General features: G+C 34.9%; 2 protein-coding genes across 2 annotated transcripts in view; both read left to right on the top strand.

Annotated features, from left to right (window-relative positions):
* The window catches only part of LOC141292513 (junctional adhesion molecule 3B-like), a 45889-nt gene extending 41745 nt beyond the window's left edge, over nt 1-4144 (top strand). The window contains exons 6-9 of the mRNA XM_073824541.1: nt 1363-1462; nt 1549-1678; nt 1875-1929; nt 2035-4144. Of these exons, the coding sequence (XP_073680642.1) occupies nt 1363-1462; nt 1549-1678; nt 1875-1929; nt 2035-2070 (321 nt within the window). The 3' untranslated portion in view covers nt 2071-4144. The remainder of the gene's footprint in view (nt 1-1362; nt 1463-1548; nt 1679-1874; nt 1930-2034) is intronic.
* Nucleotides 4145-7239: 3095 nt separating this feature from the next.
* LOC141293086 (E3 ubiquitin-protein ligase rififylin-like) lies at nt 7240-19426 on the top strand. The gene is made up of 6 exons (XM_073825139.1): nt 7240-7380; nt 9161-9336; nt 9421-9879; nt 9961-10171; nt 15639-15662; nt 15759-19426. The coding sequence occupies exons 3-6, from the start codon at nt 9472-9474 to the stop codon at nt 15941-15943; spliced, it is 828 nt and encodes a 275-aa protein (XP_073681240.1). The 5' UTR covers nt 7240-7380; nt 9161-9336; nt 9421-9471; the 3' UTR covers nt 15944-19426.
* The last annotated feature ends 108 nt before the right edge of the window (nt 19427-19534 follow it).

Genomic DNA, 19534 nt, shown 5'->3' with positions numbered 1-19534 from the left:
CTGCTGAAACTGCCCTCATGGTTGATGTACCAAGTTTGGTCTGAATCTGCTAAGATATAGCCTTTTTTGCATGAATGAGTTCGAAAAAGATCTTTGACAACATTTAAAATTGCAAAAAATCTACAGACCTGTTTGGAATATAAATATTTTCAGCCCATTATGAGCCAAGGAATCAAAGGGAAATAATTAGCTTGTAGACTTTATGGTTAAAAGTTTATTAGCAAAAAAATTTGTGCAATTTTGGCCTGATGGTGGAGTTTGAGATAGAGACTCCAAATTTGCTATGGTAAATATTAAGACTGTCCTCTGTCTGTGTGCCAAATTTAATAGCTTTCCCACAAGTAATTTCAAACGATTCACAAAAATACACTGAAAACTACAGCATATTTAATAACTTTTGGCCAGCATTGTCTGAAGATAATCTGAGCCTGTTTTGGTGAAAATCCAACAAACCCTCTACGAGTTTGAAAAAGTAGATTGTTCACAAAATTTAAAACTGCAAAAAATCTGCAGACCTGTAGAAATTTTAGTTTGGTTTGTAATATTTTCAGCTCGTTATGCGCCAAGGAATCAGATGAAGACCTTACAGATTAAAGGTTATTAGCAAAAATTTGATTGCAAATTTGGCCTGTTGGTGGCGCTAGAGAGTTTGAGATAGAGACTCCAAATTTGCTGTGATTAATATTGAGATTAATAATACTGTCCTCTATCTGTTTGCCAGATTTCATAGCTTTCCCACAAGTAATGCCATAAGATTCACAGCAATACACTGAAAACTTCAGCATTTTAAAAAAAATTCCAGAACCGTCCACGCTCAAAATGGCTGACAAAATTTGACTTGGTATGCTGCACCAAATCTTAACAAGATCGCTATTATCATTTTTGGTCAAAATAGACAGAAATTATAAACAAAAAAGTCAAATTTGTGCCAAAACTACTCATAGGTCATGTTTGGTGTGACACCAAGTTTGGTCTAATCTGCTAAAGCGTTGTGAAGACAGCCTTTTTTGTACGCTTTACAAAAACAGTTTGCTAGATCAAAAAGCTTTTGGTAACTTTTACGTTTTCTGAACCAAGGAATCAGAGGAAGACCTTACAGTTTAAAGGTTATTAGCAAAAATTTGAGTGCAAATGTGACCTGATGGTGGCGCTAGAGAGTTTGAGATAGAGACTTCAAATTTGCTGTGGTTAATATTGAGACTGTCCTCTATCTCTGTGCCAAATTTCATAACTTTCCCGCAAGCAGTTCTGTCATTTTTAATCAATTTATTGCATTCATGCTAAATAAAAAAAAAATATTTCTTATTCTTACTGAGCCCAAACGATTTGTCAACCTAAATCACTGTAATTTATGATCTTCAGAAATTCAGTGCGGTCAGAAAGGAGGATGCTGGAGAATACTACTGCAGAGCCAAGAATGAGGCTGGGTTCTCTGAATGTGGACCGCAGTTGATGGAAGTTTGTACGTATTTTGAATACCTTTTCACATGTGACAGAGCACCCCGCAAAGCCAAGATCTCACCCTAATTTTTTTTTTTTTTTTTGTAGATGACATCAACATTGCTGGAATCATCCTGGGTGTAGTGGTGGTGGTGACGGTCCTTCTGTGTATAACAGTGGGCATCTTCTGTGCCTATAAGCGAGGCTACTTCACCAGCCAGAAGCAGACGGGAAACAAGTAAGCACACGACTTTGACAGCGACTACCGTCTGAGTCACACTCTGTCCCAGAGCAGTTTTGACTCACCGTTTTATGTCTTTTTTCCATTTCATCACCCAAGAAGCTCTGGAATGTTTCCAGCTCAGTCTTAACATCACATATAGCCTAAGATATTTGAAAATAAAAATAACTAACAGTTAATATTTTTTCTCCAGTTACAAAGCTCCAGCAAAAGGAGATGGAGTGGACTATGTCAGAACAGAGGATGAGGTATGAGAAAATAAAGAGGTTTAAGAGGTTTAGGCTTTAAGAAAGTCTCGCAGTTTAAGACAGGGAATCAGTTAAACCTCCTTCCCGCAATCTTCTCTCTTTCAGGGGGATTTCCGACACAAATCCTCGTTTGTCATCTGAGAGGAGGAAGACGGGTGATAGAAGAGATGCGGAATTACGTTGAAAGTTATTGGCGCTATTATACCTCGCAAACACAATCCCCAAATGAGGACATCGATGTTGGAGCTGCCATTGCACGTGCCTCGCTTTACGGCACGTCTGCGACAACACAAGTTTGTATTTGCCAAAGGTGACGAATAATCATGTCTGATCACTGTTTAAATATTACTTGTTCCTTTAATTCAGCTTTTACAGCCCCTTTTTATGACTCAAATTTACAGCAAGAAAACGTTTTCCTCAAACTCTTCTGTCATTTTTAAAACATTTATTTTGTACTAGGTAAATTTGTCAAGACTATTTTTGATGGAATATATTTTAAAATGCCTACAGAAAAAAAAAGTTTTACTTTTTTAAATATTTGTAAAATACTAACCTGGAAGCCAGTTTCTTTTTTTTTTCTTTTTTTACACTAATTTGGTTGTGAAAGAAAGCATTTCCACCAACTTCACCAACAGACCACTCAACGTGCGGATGTTTTGTTTTCCATTCAGATCCTTTCAATGTATATCCAGCGACACCGCCTTCAATCAAAGGTCTTATGTATTTACTATACTGCTGGGATTTCATGTTAATAGCGAAAGGACGTTCCATGTTCATGTTTGTAGATAGTCTTAGACAGTGGGTATCTTCAGAAAAACGCCAGCAAAAAGGCTGGAGAATATTTTGAAAGACCAGTGCTGCGTATTCTTGATTTTAAGTGTCCTTCTATGCTAGCTGTTTATCTTGTATATAGTGAATATACTGTCTAGGTTGTTTATTTTTTTTATTATTATTTTTTCTTTTCTTCTTCTCTCTCTACATCTTTTTCGTATTTGAGTGAGAAACACTCTCCATGTTACATAACAGGATTTGTTTGTTGGCTAACTGTACTGGTTGTATATAGATCCACTGTGAGCTACACTGTGCTTGAGAAGTTTCTGGTTTAACCAAACGTTGAATGAGGCAAATATGACACTCTTTCCATGGAAAAACTAAGTTGTCATGGTAGAGAGGGGATCTGCCTAAATACATTTAAAAAAACAACAACCTGGAAACATGTGAACTTACGTTTTCATCCATAGCGATGATTATGGATAAATTTGGACTGTTCACACTTGAAATAGTACAATCAGCTGAAAGTGAAACTTTTGTATTCTACCCTTTTCAGAAAACTTCAGCTAACTGAAGAGAATCATAAATCATTCCTCTTAAGTGCCTTTCCTCTGTAGACAGTCACAACAATGCAGTTTTTAATCATTAAATGCTGTAGCAGTTAATTAGAATATGCAGAACAATTTTTATAATTCACATCCAAACCAGGTCAATATTTAGAGTAAAACAGGTGTTTGAGAGGAATGATAATGTTCTGCGCTCAGCAGTTTTGATCACACATATCTAATATTATATATATATTTTGTAAATAGACCTGTTGTTGTGCATTGATTTGGAGAATTCTTCTCTTTTTTTTTCATTGACGTAGATATTCTATTATGTATTAGTGCCTAAATGTAGAATGAAATAATGTTTCAGGAGGACAGAGCACTAGTGTTTATTCAGCAGATGAAATCGGAAAATTCCTAGTTTCGCTAGACATGCGTATTATATAATTGATTTTATATAGTAAGTTAGAAAACGAGGTTACATTATGAGTCACAGCCCTGCATATGTCAATAGAGTACTGTGAGGGAAACAGAAATGAAACATTTTGTGGTTTGAAAGGAAGAAAAAAAAAAGCAGGGAGAGCTGTACCAAATACTGACTGCCAAAAGAGCATTTTCTTCAATTCCAGTATTATTCTGCTCCCAGTTCTCTTTCTTTTTTTTTTTAATTTGTTTGTAACTCTTGAGTAAGATTTTTCAGAGACTGAGTTCAGTTTTTCACTCATTTTAGTTTCTGTGGAGTTTGTGGTTGTTTTGGAGACAGCTGGAATTTGCAATGAAACATATTTCATTCACTGAATTCATGTAATGTCCCATTGGTTTGGGCCCGGTACAAATCCTGTGTGAATTCTTGAACAGTATGTTTGTGATTAATAAAACTCACTTCTTGAATTTCATTATGTTGTCTGCTTGCATTTTAAAAATGAATTCAATGTGTAAAATAGAGATATTCATCATCTGGAGTTAACACCAAAAATAGGGTGACCATAAGTCCTGTTTTCCCTGGACATGTCCTCTTTTTGGACTTAAAAAAAATGCGGCCAGGATTCCTAAATTGCCCAAAATGTCCGAGATTCGGCATTTGCTTTCTACAGTCGCCATTCATTGTGTGCGTTTTTATATACTTTTTATATACTTTTTAACCTCAAATGCTCGTCTTGTCTAGCGTCTAGCTCAGCAAGAGGAGCGTTTGAGATTAAAAAGTATATAAATTATCAATTTGTTTAAAAAATAACCTTTCGTTTTGCTAGATAAGACCCTTCTTCCTCAGCTGGATCATTTAGAGCCCTTTGAAGCTGCATTTTGGAAGTTCAAATTCAAGCGCACCATAGAAGTACATTATATGGAGAGAAATTCTGAAATGTTTTCCTCAAAAAACACCATTTCTTTACGACTGAATACACAAAGACACGAACATCTTGGAAATGAAAGTGGACTAACGTTACTCCTTTAAGCCTTGCGTGGGACTATTTTCTTAATCCCGCACTCGCATTCTAATTTTTTATTATTATAACATTCTAATATTGAATACAATTTTCGCACATCACGGAGTCCCTATCAATATGCAGAGTATTTAAATCGCCTTGGATGAAGCTTTTGTTGGATGTTGCCAAATCCGCATTTTTTCCACATAATTGGACTGATTTGAACATGTTGCCGCGGGTTGATTTTCTCTCGTGGGTTAAAAGTTTTAAATACTGCATAAATTCCATTTGACTGAAATGCTTGTATTGAAACATTTTGCATTCTACTTGTGATAAAACTTGTTTTGTGAAGGATGGCCACTGTGGTAGGAAGCTTTTTAGCTGTGTTTATGATCAATCTGCATAACAGTGACTGTAAAATATGTCGTTTTGGTACATATTTTATGTATGGTACGTGTTTTATGTACCTACATCCTCTTCTTTTAAAACTAAAATATGGCCACCCTAGCCAACGACGACTGAGCAGCGATATTTGGATGTAAACAACAGCATGGATTGCATGGTTAATGTACTACCAACTTCATGATTCTGATTCTGTCTAAATCATGGAAAAAACATGTGGAAGCTGCTAAATCATATAGTGAAGGACTTGTTAAGCAGGAAGTGTGCAATATTAATAGTTAATAGTTGGTAATGATATGTATAAGCAGTATTAATTAAGCTATTAGCCTAATATTTCGATAAGAACAAACATGAATGTTGTCAAGATTCTTGCCCTGGAAATCCAGGTTCAGTTTGGCTAACCACAAACGCATTTTGTTCCTCAGGCAGTTTTTTTGCCCTCTTCTCCTTGATTTGAAGTTTTGGCTGTCACTCCAAATGTCTTTCCCGGTCCGACTGTTTAGTACATCCTAAAGCAATACAATTATCCATTTTCAAAAGCAAGAATCAGCAAAATATGCGACTTTCGTTCGTTTCAGCGGCATTGTTTACATTCAGTGCCACCAATGCGGCCGATTGCTAATGTTTTAGTAGCTAGTCTTTAATGTTAGCAGTAGAGTTTGTTAATAGGCAATAATTTCTTATTTTATCACTCTAATACGCAAAAGTAGTAATAATAATTTACTTGACTGATATTAACATTGACAATATTAGTCTTAGCAATACCTAGTTTCAGATCATACACAATTAAATGGTATCGCAAGTCCACAATGTGTGGTTGTTGCTAATGCCCGCACTTTCCTCTTAACCACGTAGTCTTATAAACGTGTCAGGCACAATCCACTTGTTACACCCAACAGCCGACTCAAACAGGATTTGCAGTAGGTAACCTGATTACCGAGTTAGCCCGAACCAGCGGCTCTGCTCAAGGGTCATCACGACTGAGGGCATCACCTCTTATCTATTGACCTCTCTAGATTAATCTAGTGGTTGTTTGGACATTGACTGAGCAGCTCTGGATCAATAGGACCAAAGTTAAAGAAACAGCGCACTCTTCTGGTGCAGAAAGGACCACTTATTTCCCCTGTTTGGCTGTACGACAGTGTACAGTAAATGCTCCTTCAGTATAGCTCCTTCAGATTCCTAAATCCTTGCATGATGCAGTTAGGCGTGTGTAAATGCAATTAAGTTGAAATGTGTTTAAGATTAGGATTTTCCACGTTATCTATCTATCTATCTATCTATCTATCTATCTATCTATCTATCTATCTATCTATCTATCTATCTATCTATCTATCTATCTTTTGTCTGCCTGTCTGTCTGTCTATCTATCTAGATTATAGATAGATAGATAGATAGATAGATAGATAGATAGATAGATAGATAGATAGATAGATAGATAGATAGATAGATAGATAGATAGATAGATAGATATAAAAAAACTGATTAGTAACATAAAGGCGTAAATAAAACAAAAATCTGAATGCCAAAGAAAACAAAACAAACCCAAAAAAAATATTAATTCTGAACGTAATGAATTGTGGAGTAAATATATAAGAAACAGAGATATTATGTACAGCCCTACAGTCTATGGTACATCCTTGTAGCCCAGTTGATGGCAGTATAACTCTGATTATCACTAAACCACAAGAGAGGAAGAAAAAATTGTGTTGCCAAATCCCGCTACAAAGAAAAAAAAAATCGAGAAACAAATATTGTTTTGTGGTATTTCAAAATATTTTAAACTTTAATTCCAGTCCTTAAAGTATCTGAAAAAAGAATACCTTTAACTCTTTAAATTACTTGCAATAGGCTATATATTAAATAATCACCTTTAGTCTAATTTAATTTGTTAGAATTTGCTTTCATATATTTCGGTATTTATTGTGTTTTATATATATACACTTCCTTTGATTTATTGTGGTGTTTACAATGATAATACAGAATTTGTTAATGTTAGTTATATATTTATTAAATTTAGTTAGTTTTCATGTATGTATTTATTTATGTTTATGAAATGAATTTAAATGGAAAATGCGGACATGGCAACACCGAAAGAAACCCTCGTTTAGCCAGGCGCCGGCTCCTCTCGCGTGATTACACGTTCTGGCGTCATACTTCTTTGCGTTAGTCAAGGGAACTGCAGAGCGATTTCACCTGTATTTCTGCACAGAGCGTACTCGTTCATTTAGTATTTTATCGTTTATGCGTTCCTGATTAAACGTATATTTTATGGCTGTAATAGGACGTTGCAACGGATATTTTGGGTAAGATCTTATATGCATTCAGTTACCATCATTATATTCTGCAAGATACAGTCTATGGCTGTGTCTCAAAACCTGCGTTCTGCCTATCTAGACAGCATTTTTGGACATCATAAACGCCCATGATAGCAAAGCAGTCTTGGTAGGCAGCTTTCTTGGTTCATGCATACATTTAAATGTCTTAATGCATCACAATAATGTTCAGTAGAGCAATCGCAGTAGTAATGCACTTTACCATTACTTCTTTGGGAAACGAACAGGGCCAAAATGAACAGTCATATTTACGTTATTTTGTTTGTATTTGATCATGGCGAATTATTCTCATAGGCACATATAAAACACTTGGTAATAACAGTGCTGTTACTGTTAAAAATTAAACTGTATGCTGACCAAATCATTTTGGTTACTTGAAATAAAATAAGATATACTGTAAATATTAGGTGAAAAAAATTAACTCAAAAACTCAATGGTAATTAGAAAAAAATTTATAAAATTAATTACTATTGAATTACTAAAATTACCAAAACAGAAATAAGTTATGCTAAATAGAAACATAGACTACCAGTCAAAAGTCTCTTCTGCTCACCAAGCCTGTATTTATTTGATCCAAAATATAGCAAAAACAGTAATATTGTGAAATATTTTTACTATTTAAATCTAACTATTTTCTATTTGAATATATTTTAAAATGTAATTTATTCCTGTGATTTCAAAGCTGAATTTTAAGCATCATTACTCCAGTCTTCAGTGTCACATGGCTATTATCATTATCAATATTTAAAACAGTTGAGTACATTTTTTCAGGATTCTTTGATGAACAGAAAGATCTAAAGATTAGCATTTATCTGAACATTATGGAACATTTATAGAAATTAATACTTTTATTTAGCAAGGATGCTTTAAATTGATCAAAAGTGATGATAAAGACATTTATAATGTTACAAAAGATTTCTATTTCAGATAAATGCTGTTCTTCTGAACTTTCTATTCGTAAAAGAAACTTGAAAAAAATTCTACTCAGCTGTTTTCAACATAATAATAAAAATAATAAATGTTTTTGAGCAGTAAATCAGAATATTAGAATGATTTCTGAAGGATCATGTGACTGGAGTAATGATGCTAAAAATTCAGCTTTAAAATCACAGGAATAAATTACACTTCAATATATATTCAAATAGAAAACAGTTGTTTTAAATAGAAAAAAAATATTTCAGAATTTTACTGTCTTTGCTGTACTTTAGATCAAATAAATGCAGGCTTGGTGAGCAGAAGAGACTTCTTAAAAAATCATTATAAATCTTACTGTCCAAAAACATTTGACTAATAATGTATATGTAAAAAAAAAAAGTACTAAACTGAAATTTAATGAAACCTGAAAATATTAAAATAAAAGCAAAATATAAATAAATACTATAGCAGTATATAATTCATACTGGTTGATAACCCTATTAAAATGCTTATCAAGGTTAATTAAAAAAGTTTCACAAAAATTGTAATTTTATTAAGAAAAGCTACAATATAAAAACAGGTTAGATTGACCATAATATGAAGATGAAAATTTTTACACTAACTAATTTATATTTATCCAATTTGATTTGTAGTTATTTTATTAGTTACACTGGCTTATCAATATTGAAATGTTTCTTAAAACACTTGATTTAATAGGGTCACTTCTTCAAATATAGAGCCAAATAGAGTTTTGTTTCCCATATATTGACTCCAAGAAAACCATACACATATTTTGGTCTATATTTTTGTAAGTAATACTTTGTGGTATGGGCAGGATGGCTTGTGCAGACCTTATGTTATAGCTTGCTCTGTGTGGACATCACCGCCACCGTGGAAGAAAACGGCAGCTCATGGCACCTGGCCTACACAAACTCGGGCTCCAGCCCCCTCCCAGCACCACCCGAACACTTGTGCAAGGCCTGCGGAGGCCAGTTTGACACCGTAAGAACGGTAAATCAGGTTACATCTACTCATATTCTGCAATTACAGCAAAAATTGGATTTGAGCGTTTTTTGATTTCAATCCATTTCATAGCATGTCTGCGTGGACTGCAAAAACAACTTCTGCAGCCGCTGCTCGGTGCAGATGGACCTCCGGCCGCGGATGTGCCACACCTGTCAGCGGCTCCACTGCACCTTTTTCGAACGGGCAGAGTTGATGAGGCTGAAGGTAAAAGACCTCCGTGACTATCTCCACTTGCACGAAACCCCCACGCAGATGTGCCGAGAGAAGGAGGAGCTGGTGGAGCTGGTGCTGGCTCAACAAACTCCCAGGGGGAGTGGCAGTGCCGAATCCCGTTCACAGCCGTCTGCGGCTCCTCTGCCTTCCCATGCTCTTGCAGAGTCTGAAGCCCTCACGGAGGAGGAGGATGAGGATGAGGATGAAGAGGGTGACGAGGAGGAGGAGGAAGAGGAAGAAGATGGTGATCAAGATGGAGATGGAGAAGGAGAAGATGAAGAGGGTGAAGAAGATGATGAAGATGATGAGGAAGAGGTATGACTCGAACATGCTGTATGTTTGAATATAGTAGTAGCAGTAATATTAGTATTAATGTTTTATTTGCACTTCACTTAGTCCACAGACAGTGAGGAGACGCTTGTGCACAGCAGAAGAGCTTCTCTGTCTGACCTGAGCCGAGTGGAGGACATCGAAGGCCTCAGCGTGCGGCAGCTGAAGGAGATTCTGGCGCGTAACTTTGTGAACTACCAGGGCTGCTGTGAGAAATGGGAACTAATGGAGAAGGTCACCCACCTCTTTAATGATCAGAAAGACCTTCACAACCTGGGTACGTCTTTCTGCTTGAACACTGTGAAACTATAATAGCGATAAAGTTGCCTAGTGCTTAAAGATCTGGGTTGGTAACCAAGAAATTGCAGTTTTGATTGTTAGTTTGTTTTAATTAATGTATAATGGAATTCTAAAACACAACGGGCCTCATTCATGAAACTTGCATAAATATATGAGTACATTCAAAGGGATTTGCATATAAAACAGACCTTCCTGAAAACTCTGGATTCACAAACACTTCGTAAACATCAGATTTGATAGTTAAAGGATTAGTTCACTTTCAGAACAAAGATTTACAGATAATGTACTCACCCCCTTGTCATCCAAGATGTTTATGTTTTTTGAGGAAAACATTTCAGGATTTCTCTCCATGTATGGTGCCCCCAAGTTTTAACTTCCAAAATCCAGTTTAAATGCAGCTTCAGAGGGCTCTAAACAATCCCAGCTGAGGAAGGAGGGTCTTATCTAGAAAAATGATTGGTTATTTTTTAAACAAATTGACAATTTATATACTTTTTAACCTCAAATACTCGTCTTGTCTCGTCTCTGCAATGCACATGCGTAGTCTGTGAGATCCGGGTCAATACACTTAGGCTATGTCTCATTTTCTTCCCCAACTTCAAAATCGTCCTACAACGCTGCAGAAGTACAGACCCAGTGTTTACAAAGTGAACATACAAAGAAGATCAAACTTTAAAAACAGGTAATACAGCATTGTAGGACGATTTGGATCACACAGACTACGCATGCGCATCACAGAGACGAGACAAGCCAAGCATTTGAGGTTAAAAAGTATATAAATTGTCAATTTGTTTAAAAAAATAACCTTTCGACCCTTCTTCCTCAGCTGGATCGTTTAGAGCCCTCTGAAGCTGCATTTAAACTGCATTTTGAAAATTCAAACTTGGGGGCACCATACATATCCATTACATGGAGAGAAATCCTGAAATGTTTTCCTCCAAAAACATAATTTCTTTACAACTGAAGAAAAAAGACATGAACATCTTGGATGACAAGGGGGTAAGCACATTATCTGTAAACTTTTTGTTCTGAAAGTGAACTAATCCTTTGAACATGTGAATTTGAAATTATTTGTAAATAGAGGGTTTGCGCTTATGTCACGATTTGGTCAGTAACCTGGATGCATGGTCATATTGGAGACACTCGGATGTAAACAACAGCATGGATTGCATGGTTAATATACTACTGAATATGTTGTTCTGCTCATTTATGCTGTCTAAACCATGGAAAAAAACATGTGGAAGCTGCTGAATCATATAGAGAAAGACTTGGTAAGCAGGAAAGGGTGCAATATTTTAACAAACTTAATAGCTTAATCAGGGCTGCCAACTTTTGACTTCAGCTTGGAGTGAGAATTCCCACAGCCGTCCCTGTAGGGGGGTCCGGGGGCATGCTCCCCCGTAAGAAAATTTTGTACATTTTACAGTAAAATTCATCTATCTGGTGCACTTTGAGAGTTCACAATTAAGAGCTCCAATACAGTTTCAGTGTGCAAACTAAACAAAGAAAAAAGCTGGTCAATTGACTTGATCTTGAGGTTTAAAGGGGACTCAATCCTCTTTTTAGTGTGATATGGTGTCTCAGTCTAAATTACTGTCACACTGGTATATTTAGAAACCAAACAATTTAGAATTAAAAAAGAATTAGAAAGAACAACAACAATAATAATTTTATATTAACAACAGTAATATTGAAAACAGTTCTGTAAAGTAAATAAAAACAAGTATTTCACCGGTATGTTATTTTACCTTTTTCTACAGTTTTCTACATTTTTGGGTGATTTGAGAAAATTTACCAGCCATAAATATTTTTCCTGGCCATGAAACTGTTTTTGCAGAGGCTGCTACTACAACAACTAAACATTTTTAATAATAATAAAAATAATAATAATAATACATTGAAAATTAGAACTAAACACTGCATTTTAATCTTGATACAAGCAAAGATGCTACACACATTCGCATGAGCAGTCTGTTTTTATCATAAAATGATGTAAAGTAACTGTTGCAGTGCTGCAAAACTGTTAACTTTTTACCACAACAAGAAAAGCAATTTACAATGAAAGAATTGCAAGATTTAGTCATTATACTTTTATAAATAATTACAACCGCATTTAAATATATATATATATATAATTTATTTTTTTTAATTTTTTTTTTGACACGAAAAATTCAAATATTTTGCTGTTTATATATTAGTCTGCTGTTGTGAGAAATTAAATTTTTCTCATTTTCGAAAAAGAATCCTTCATTCATGAGATTTATCACTCTCGAAACTTTTGAAAATTCTGAACGGATTATAATTAGCCTTGGAGTGCGCAATAGCCCTTCCTTGATAATTATTAAAACGTGTCGCTTCAGTTAATCGCAAAAGTCCTTTTATTATCAATGAACCGCTTATTTTACAGTGAGAGGACTGGCAAGTGCAATCTGGCGTTTAGAGGTGAGTGAATTCAGAACGCAATGGCCAATTACAGGCGTTCTAGATCAACATATATGTTTGTGATTGGCTACATTGCTCGGCGCTACAAAAACACGTTGTCTTTTGGCGATTTCCAGAGCACAAACACAAATACGCTCTGGAGCTTTTGCCAAATCTGTTTAGCCAATATCTTATTAATCCAGTTTTAACTGAGGGTGATTTTGACTGCGTGAGAAAATGGATGTGTGGCGTGAGAGCGTGTGAAAAGTGTCAATTGCGTGAGTCTCACGCTGAATGCGTGAGAGTTGGCAGCCCTGGCTTAATAGCTGGTAAAGATATTTATGAGCCAGTATTAATTAAGATATTAGCCTAATATTTCACCTACCTGACTGGAAATGATAGGAACAAACACGAAGGTTGTTCAGATTCTTGCTCTGGAAATCCTGGTTCAGTTTGGCCAATCAGAAACGCCTTTTGTTCCTCAGACAGTTTTTTGCACTCTCCTCCTTGATTTGTTATAACTTTTGGCGGTCTAGTACTCCAAATGTTTTTCCCCGTCCGACTTATAAGTACAGCCCAAAACATTACAATATAATTTACCATTTTCAGCAATACTCATCAAAATATGTGAGTTTCTTTCGGTTCAGTGGCATTGTTTACATTCAGTGCAGCTAATATGTCCGATTGATGTCACATTGTGAAAACTCTCTATACGTGCACGCTCATTCACAATTAGCATAATCCCCGTTTATGAATTACAACTACGTACGTTACGTGTCCAGGAACGCTGTGGAATATTCTGGACTCCTTTCTAAAGTTTGGCTTCAGTATAATCCATAAATGCAAAAATAAAGTAATAGGACATATCCATAACATGTTATTCAATTAACGTGTGTCCACCAAAGTGTTTTTAGCCAACTGAAAAAACAACAGGCTTCTGGAAACTGCCAGCGGGTGGCGCTTGAGAACGTTTTGGTGGCACAGCGTTTTTTTCCAGCTGAGATGCTTTGGTTGCTATGATCAATGAAAGAACGTATTACTATATCTCATTTTGAAGAATATTAGTGAATATAAAAATTAAGTAACCAGCAATGTAAGATGTCGGAATGCAAATCATTTGTATAGAATACTTTTGTCAAAGTCGCCATTTGAAGCTAAACGCAGACGTTTAAACAGACAGGCTAATGGATGAAACCTGCTATAATTACTCTACTTTTAAAGAATTTGATTTAAATAATAGGTCTACATAATATTCAAATATGCAGTTCATAGGGGACATAATGTATTAGCCCTACAGCTACAGCATGAAATACTATTTAAACCCATTTTACATTTACCTATATTATCTATATTATGCTAGTTTATATCTCATATTTTATAACTTAAAATTAATAAAATTTAACTCAACAATAGCAAGTTTGTCAATCCCGGGGCGAAAAAGGCAGAAGTGTGAGGTATAAACTCATGATTTTAAGCAGAGGAGAAAAGAGATAATGACGAGTTGTTTTTTCTTATCAGAATTATAAGACATAATCTCCTCCATTGATTGGATGGCTGGGTTAAAAAGTGACAGTGACAACCATTGCGTTTTACCAAAGACTATAGAAATACAAAGACGGACCTCTTGTTTTTGTGGCATTGAATTAATAAAGCATTATAAAAAAAAGAAAGAAAGAAAATAAATACAAAGACGGTTCACTCCTATACTATGAATGGGAGAAATGCAAAAAGCAACTGCGAAATTTTAATCACTATTTGAGCATAAAAAACACCATTCATGGGGCAGTTCATTTCAGATTTTGTTTGCTGATTTGAAATATGTAATTTAATTGCAAGTTAATCAGCAAGCAGTTTTTAAAATTTTAGATTTAGATAGCACTTAGTCTTGGATGAACTGCCAGGGGGCATTGCAAATGTGACTGCCGAGTGAACAGACTGTCCTTGAAAGGGACTTTGGTTTTACCCAAAGTTAAACAGTTACAAAAAAAGACAGGGCAAACAAGCTTGTGAATTATTGTTATGGTAGTGCATTAAAATTCAGTGTGAATGGTTTCCCAAAAAGAACATTTTACACAGCATTTACACGTGGGAGAAAGCAGGTGTACGTTTCTTTCGTGCCAACTAACATGTTGAAAATACATTTGAATTCATTCAAAGATTCATGTCAGCAGCTTTATGAATGATTTATACAAAATCTGTTCTGCTTGTGTTTCATGAATGAGGCCCATTGAAACGTTTTACAGTTTTATGCTTTAGCGTGTGTATTTTATTTTTCCAAACAAGTAGAATGACAGCATCCGACTGTAATAAGCATCCTAAATTATATACACTACCATTTAGAAGTTTGAGAGTCAGAAAGATTTTTTTTAAGAAAAGAAATTACCGCTTGTATTCAGCAAGGATGCAGTCAGTTGATCAAAAGTGACAGTAAAGACATTTATAATGTTACAGAAGTTTTAAACTCAAACAAGAGCTGTTCTTTTGTGCTTTTCATTCATCAAAAAAATGCTAATTCAAAATAAATCATGACGTGCAGCTGAAAATTAAGCTTTGCCATCACAGAAATAAATTACATGTTAAAAAATAGTAAAATAATAAGCAAGTATTTTAATTTGTAATTAGCAGCCTTGATGAGCATATACGTGTTCTTTCAACAAAGAAGTTCCTACTGATCTTACCAGTCCCAAACTTTTAAAAAGTAGTGTAAGTTAAAGGGATAGTTCACCCAAAAATGAAAATTCTGTGAATAATTACTCACCTTTATGTTGTTCCAAACCCATAAGACCTTTGTTCATCTTCAGAACACAAATTAAGATATTTTTGATGAAATCCGAGAGCTCTCTGACCCTCCATAGACAGCAAGGGTCCTACCACGGTCAAGGCTCAGAAACGTAGTAAGGATGTTAAAATAGTCCATGTTTACATTTTTGGGTGAACTATCCCTTTGAATCATGATAGTGTATATACTGTTGTTTTTTCAAATTTACTGAAATTGATGCTCTTGCACTTTCTTTTACTTTCAGTTTCAAATACAAAAACAGAAGCAGGTATGTTTCATGCATACTGTGGCAATTTGCCCCAAAATGCTATATTAAAAACTACTGTACTTGTATCTGATAACTAAATCTCTCCCAATCTTCCAGCTGATCCTGCTGAGCCCAGCGGCCAGGAGGAGAACCTGTGCAAGATCTGCATGGACTCCCCCATTGACTGCGTCCTGCTGGAGTGCGGCCACATGGTGACCTGCAGCAAGTGTGGGAAACGCATGAACGAGTGTCCCATCTGCCGACAGTACGTGGTTCGAGCCGTGCACGTCTTCAGATCGTGAAATTCGGGTGCAAAGAGACAGACTGCCCCCCCCTACAGGTTGTTGCTTTTTCACACATTGAGCAACATTTTGTCAACGTTTGCTCACATTTTTTTGATAATGTTCCATTTTGCTGCTTTGTTTATAAGTTTACATGATTAAAAGCACTTATTTGTTTTTTACATCGTGACAGTGTTTAAGTAGCGTCCGAGTTTTGTTGTTGACATTTGCACTTTTTATTTCATTGTAAGGATTTTTACTGTATATCCATCCTTACTGTATGTAAATAATAAGCAAACAAGGTTTAAAGGAAAACGTTGCATCAATTATGGATGTTAATTAGAGGTTGAGATGATGTAAAGAACACATTTAAAAGAGTTGAACATGTTTGGAAGTTTCTAGGATGTGAAAACAGGGTAAGATGGTTGACTTTAATTTTGATTTGGAATAGTTAACAATAGTTAAATCACCACTGTAATGTGACCTATTCAAGGGTCATTCCACTCTTGGTTAAAGAAATGGTTCACCCAAAAAATTACATTTGCTGACCCTCAGGCCGTCCAAGATGGAGATGAGATTGATTCTTCATCAGAACAGATTTGGTGAAATTAAGCATTACATTTGCTCACTAATAGATCCTCTGCAGTGAATGGGTGCCGTCAGAATGAGAGTCCAAACCGCTGATAACAACATCACAATAATTCACAAGTGATCTTAGCGACTCCTTAGCGAATCATTAATGTTTAACAATGTTTTAACTTTAAACCACAGAGTGAATCAAGAGAGAAATATGCATAGATTAGAGTCTAAACAAATATGTCAGTGGATTTTGATGTGAGAAGACAAAATGGGATGGACTATTTCACTTGAGGAAGCATTATTATGAATTATGGACTCATATTTCGACCAGAAGCAAAGTTAAAATGCCTTAATGATTGATTTGTTTCTTTCAAACATGCAACTTTTCTTCTTGAGCGTATGGAAGCCTGTTTCCGCCAGGTCCGAAAAATTCCATGCCTTAAAAAGTCGAAACTATGACTTACTAAGTCGACTTTAAATGTCGTAATTACAAGATAAAAAGTCAAAATTATGACTTAATTAAATCATAATTACAAGATAAAAAGTCGAAATGATGACTTAAGTCAGAAATACGAGATTAAAAAGTCGAAATTATGACTTAATTAAGTCATAATTTTGACTTTTTATCTCATAATTTCGACTTTTTAAGTCATAATTTTGACTTTTTATCTCATAATTTCGACTTTTTTAAGTCATAAGTCATAATTATGACTTAGTTAAGTCATATTTATGAGATAAAAAGTCGAAATTATGACTAAATACAAGATAAAAATCATTAGACCACTCCTATGGCTAATGACTTTTTATCTCGTAATTATGACTTAACTAAGTCAGAAGTTTGACTTTTTATCTCATAATTTCGATTTAAGTAAATCATAATTTCGACTTTTTTTAACTTGTAATTATGACTTAAGTATGTCATCATTTCGACTTTTATAAGCATGGATTTTTTTTCTTCCATATGAGCAACTGGAGTTGTGTTGTAGATTATTGTGATGTTTTTAGCATTGGTTTGGACTCTGATTCTGACGGCACCCATTCACTTCAGAGGATCCAGCAGCGAGTAGGTGAAGCTAATTTCTCCAAATCTTTTCTCATGAAGAAACCAACTCTACATCTTGGATGACCTGAGAATGATTTTTAATTTTTGGTGAACTGTTCCTTTAACTATTACGCACGCTACCAATATTGGTACTTGTTTCTAGTGAGTAGGTGCTATTTTCCAGGCTCTGTGCACTTTTAGATCACAGACTGTCTCATGCTTTGGTCTTAAATCCATATCTTAGGCAGAACCAGTACTTCCAAACTGCCAAGAAACCTTTTCTGGCTTCAGTACATTCTTTGTTTTATTACACCGGTGGATAGTTTTCCACCATTACTAGTATTACTAACAAGTCAGTGTTAGTCAAGGTGCTCATTACTGCCTACATTTATTGTTGTATGATAAAGTGTGTTAACCTAATAAAAAGTTTTCACAGAGTGATAAACGTCAATCATAATTGTACTTTTTTTTTTTTCTCAAAAACTCTAATTTTTAAACTTGAAGACTGGAGATATGATGTTTTAATTATTCAAAAAGTAATTGCAAGTTTGCGAATGTATCAAAACTGTTTGAAATCTTCGTCTGATGCATATCTCTGATTCCTTGCTTTCTTGAGCTGAATGTAGATGGCACTAAGATCCGTCTAAACCATTAAGTCCATCTCTAAAACACAGACGATCTTCTAAACAAAAAGTTAATCTTTTAAATTTTCCTGGTTATTATAAGAGGCTTTTTGACAGGATATGCAACCTGTACATATTCTATATTTTAATAGCTTTGTGTTTTATGTATTTGCATATTTATTAATCAAACAGCCACATTATAAAACTTTAAAACATCTCAATTACTCACTATCGTTTCACTGGCTATTGCAAATGTCTAGTCAGTCCAAACCCAGCATGAACATCCATAACCTAACCACAATATTTTAATAAGGTGATGATGAACACTGAACAGACACATACAGTAGCAAAAAAATTGGGTGTAAATTTCTGCTCAGTTCCGCGGTGCTTGGAGCTTTCATTTTGTGCTTTAACAGCTCTAGTTAAACAAAAAAAAACTAATAAATGGGCAGGATGAGATTTATATGTTAAGTATACACCTCTCATTAAAATCTAATTTATGTTATTTGTGTAATAGCAAAGGTGCCCAAATATGTGTGTGCGTGTATGTGCCAAGTGGAGTTATATCCCTTGAAATATCAGTAGGTTGTGTTGCGGTCTGAAGATTTCAATATTTACACAAATAAATATGATCTAAAGCTTAATTAAAACTTAAAGTGGATTTTAGCATTATTCGGAAGCTAAAGTGTCTTTGCACATGAATGCAGCACTGAGAAATTGACTGTTTAGTCAAGTAAAACATTGGATGTGTATCTAGAGAAATATTTATTACAAAAAAATAAGCATATGAGGAAAAAAATAAAAAAAAAAATATATAAGAGCTCTGCATGCATGAGCAAAGAAAAAGATAATCGAAAGGTGCTTAGAAATGCCTGAATGAAGTTTTCCAGGTTGAGTTGGAGACACTGGATTCTGTATTAACTTTTGTGTATCCTGTTTGCTTTTGTTTGTTTTTAGATGATTTGAGACTGTGACTTTCTTTTCAACTGTATGAAATATAATCAAGTCAACTGATAACTCAAAATGCTGTTCCGGATGTAGTAAACATTTATCATATAACTCAGCATGTCAGATTGCCAATATTGTCTTTTAATATGCAGTGAGCCTGATGTGCTAAATACTGTATTTCTGTAAAACACTACATTGGAAGGTGATAAGGTTTATAATTGTTGATAAATTTATATATTTTTAAATTTTGTTACTACCTATGGTTGTTCTTGTGTGAATATTTGTTTTAGTTTTTTTTTTTTTTTTGTATCAATAAACAAACATACAACAGCTGAACATGTGTCACTTGTGGATTAATTTGAATAACTATTTGGTTTTGATTCAATGCTTTAATTATCCACTGTATACTTTAACACAGAA

The sequence above is a fragment of the Garra rufa genome, chromosome 19, assembly GCF_049309525.1.
Source record: "Garra rufa chromosome 19, GarRuf1.0, whole genome shotgun sequence".
Taxonomy (NCBI): Eukaryota; Metazoa; Chordata; class Actinopteri; order Cypriniformes; family Cyprinidae; genus Garra; species Garra rufa.
This window is presented reverse-complemented; position numbering and strand designations above follow the sequence as displayed.

Excerpts from the sequence above, each read along its gene's own strand:
- LOC141293086 (XM_073825139.1), top strand. The coding sequence starts at position 9,472 with ATGGACCTCCGGCCGCGGATGTGCCACACCTGTCAGCGGCTCCACTGC. Across the intron at positions 10,172-15,638 it reads GAAAGACCTTCACAACCTGG|TTTCAAATACAAAAACAGAA; the intron begins GTACGTCTTTCT and ends TTTTACTTTCAG. Across the intron at positions 15,663-15,758 it reads AAATACAAAAACAGAAGCAG|CTGATCCTGCTGAGCCCAGC; the intron begins GTATGTTTCATG and ends CCAATCTTCCAG.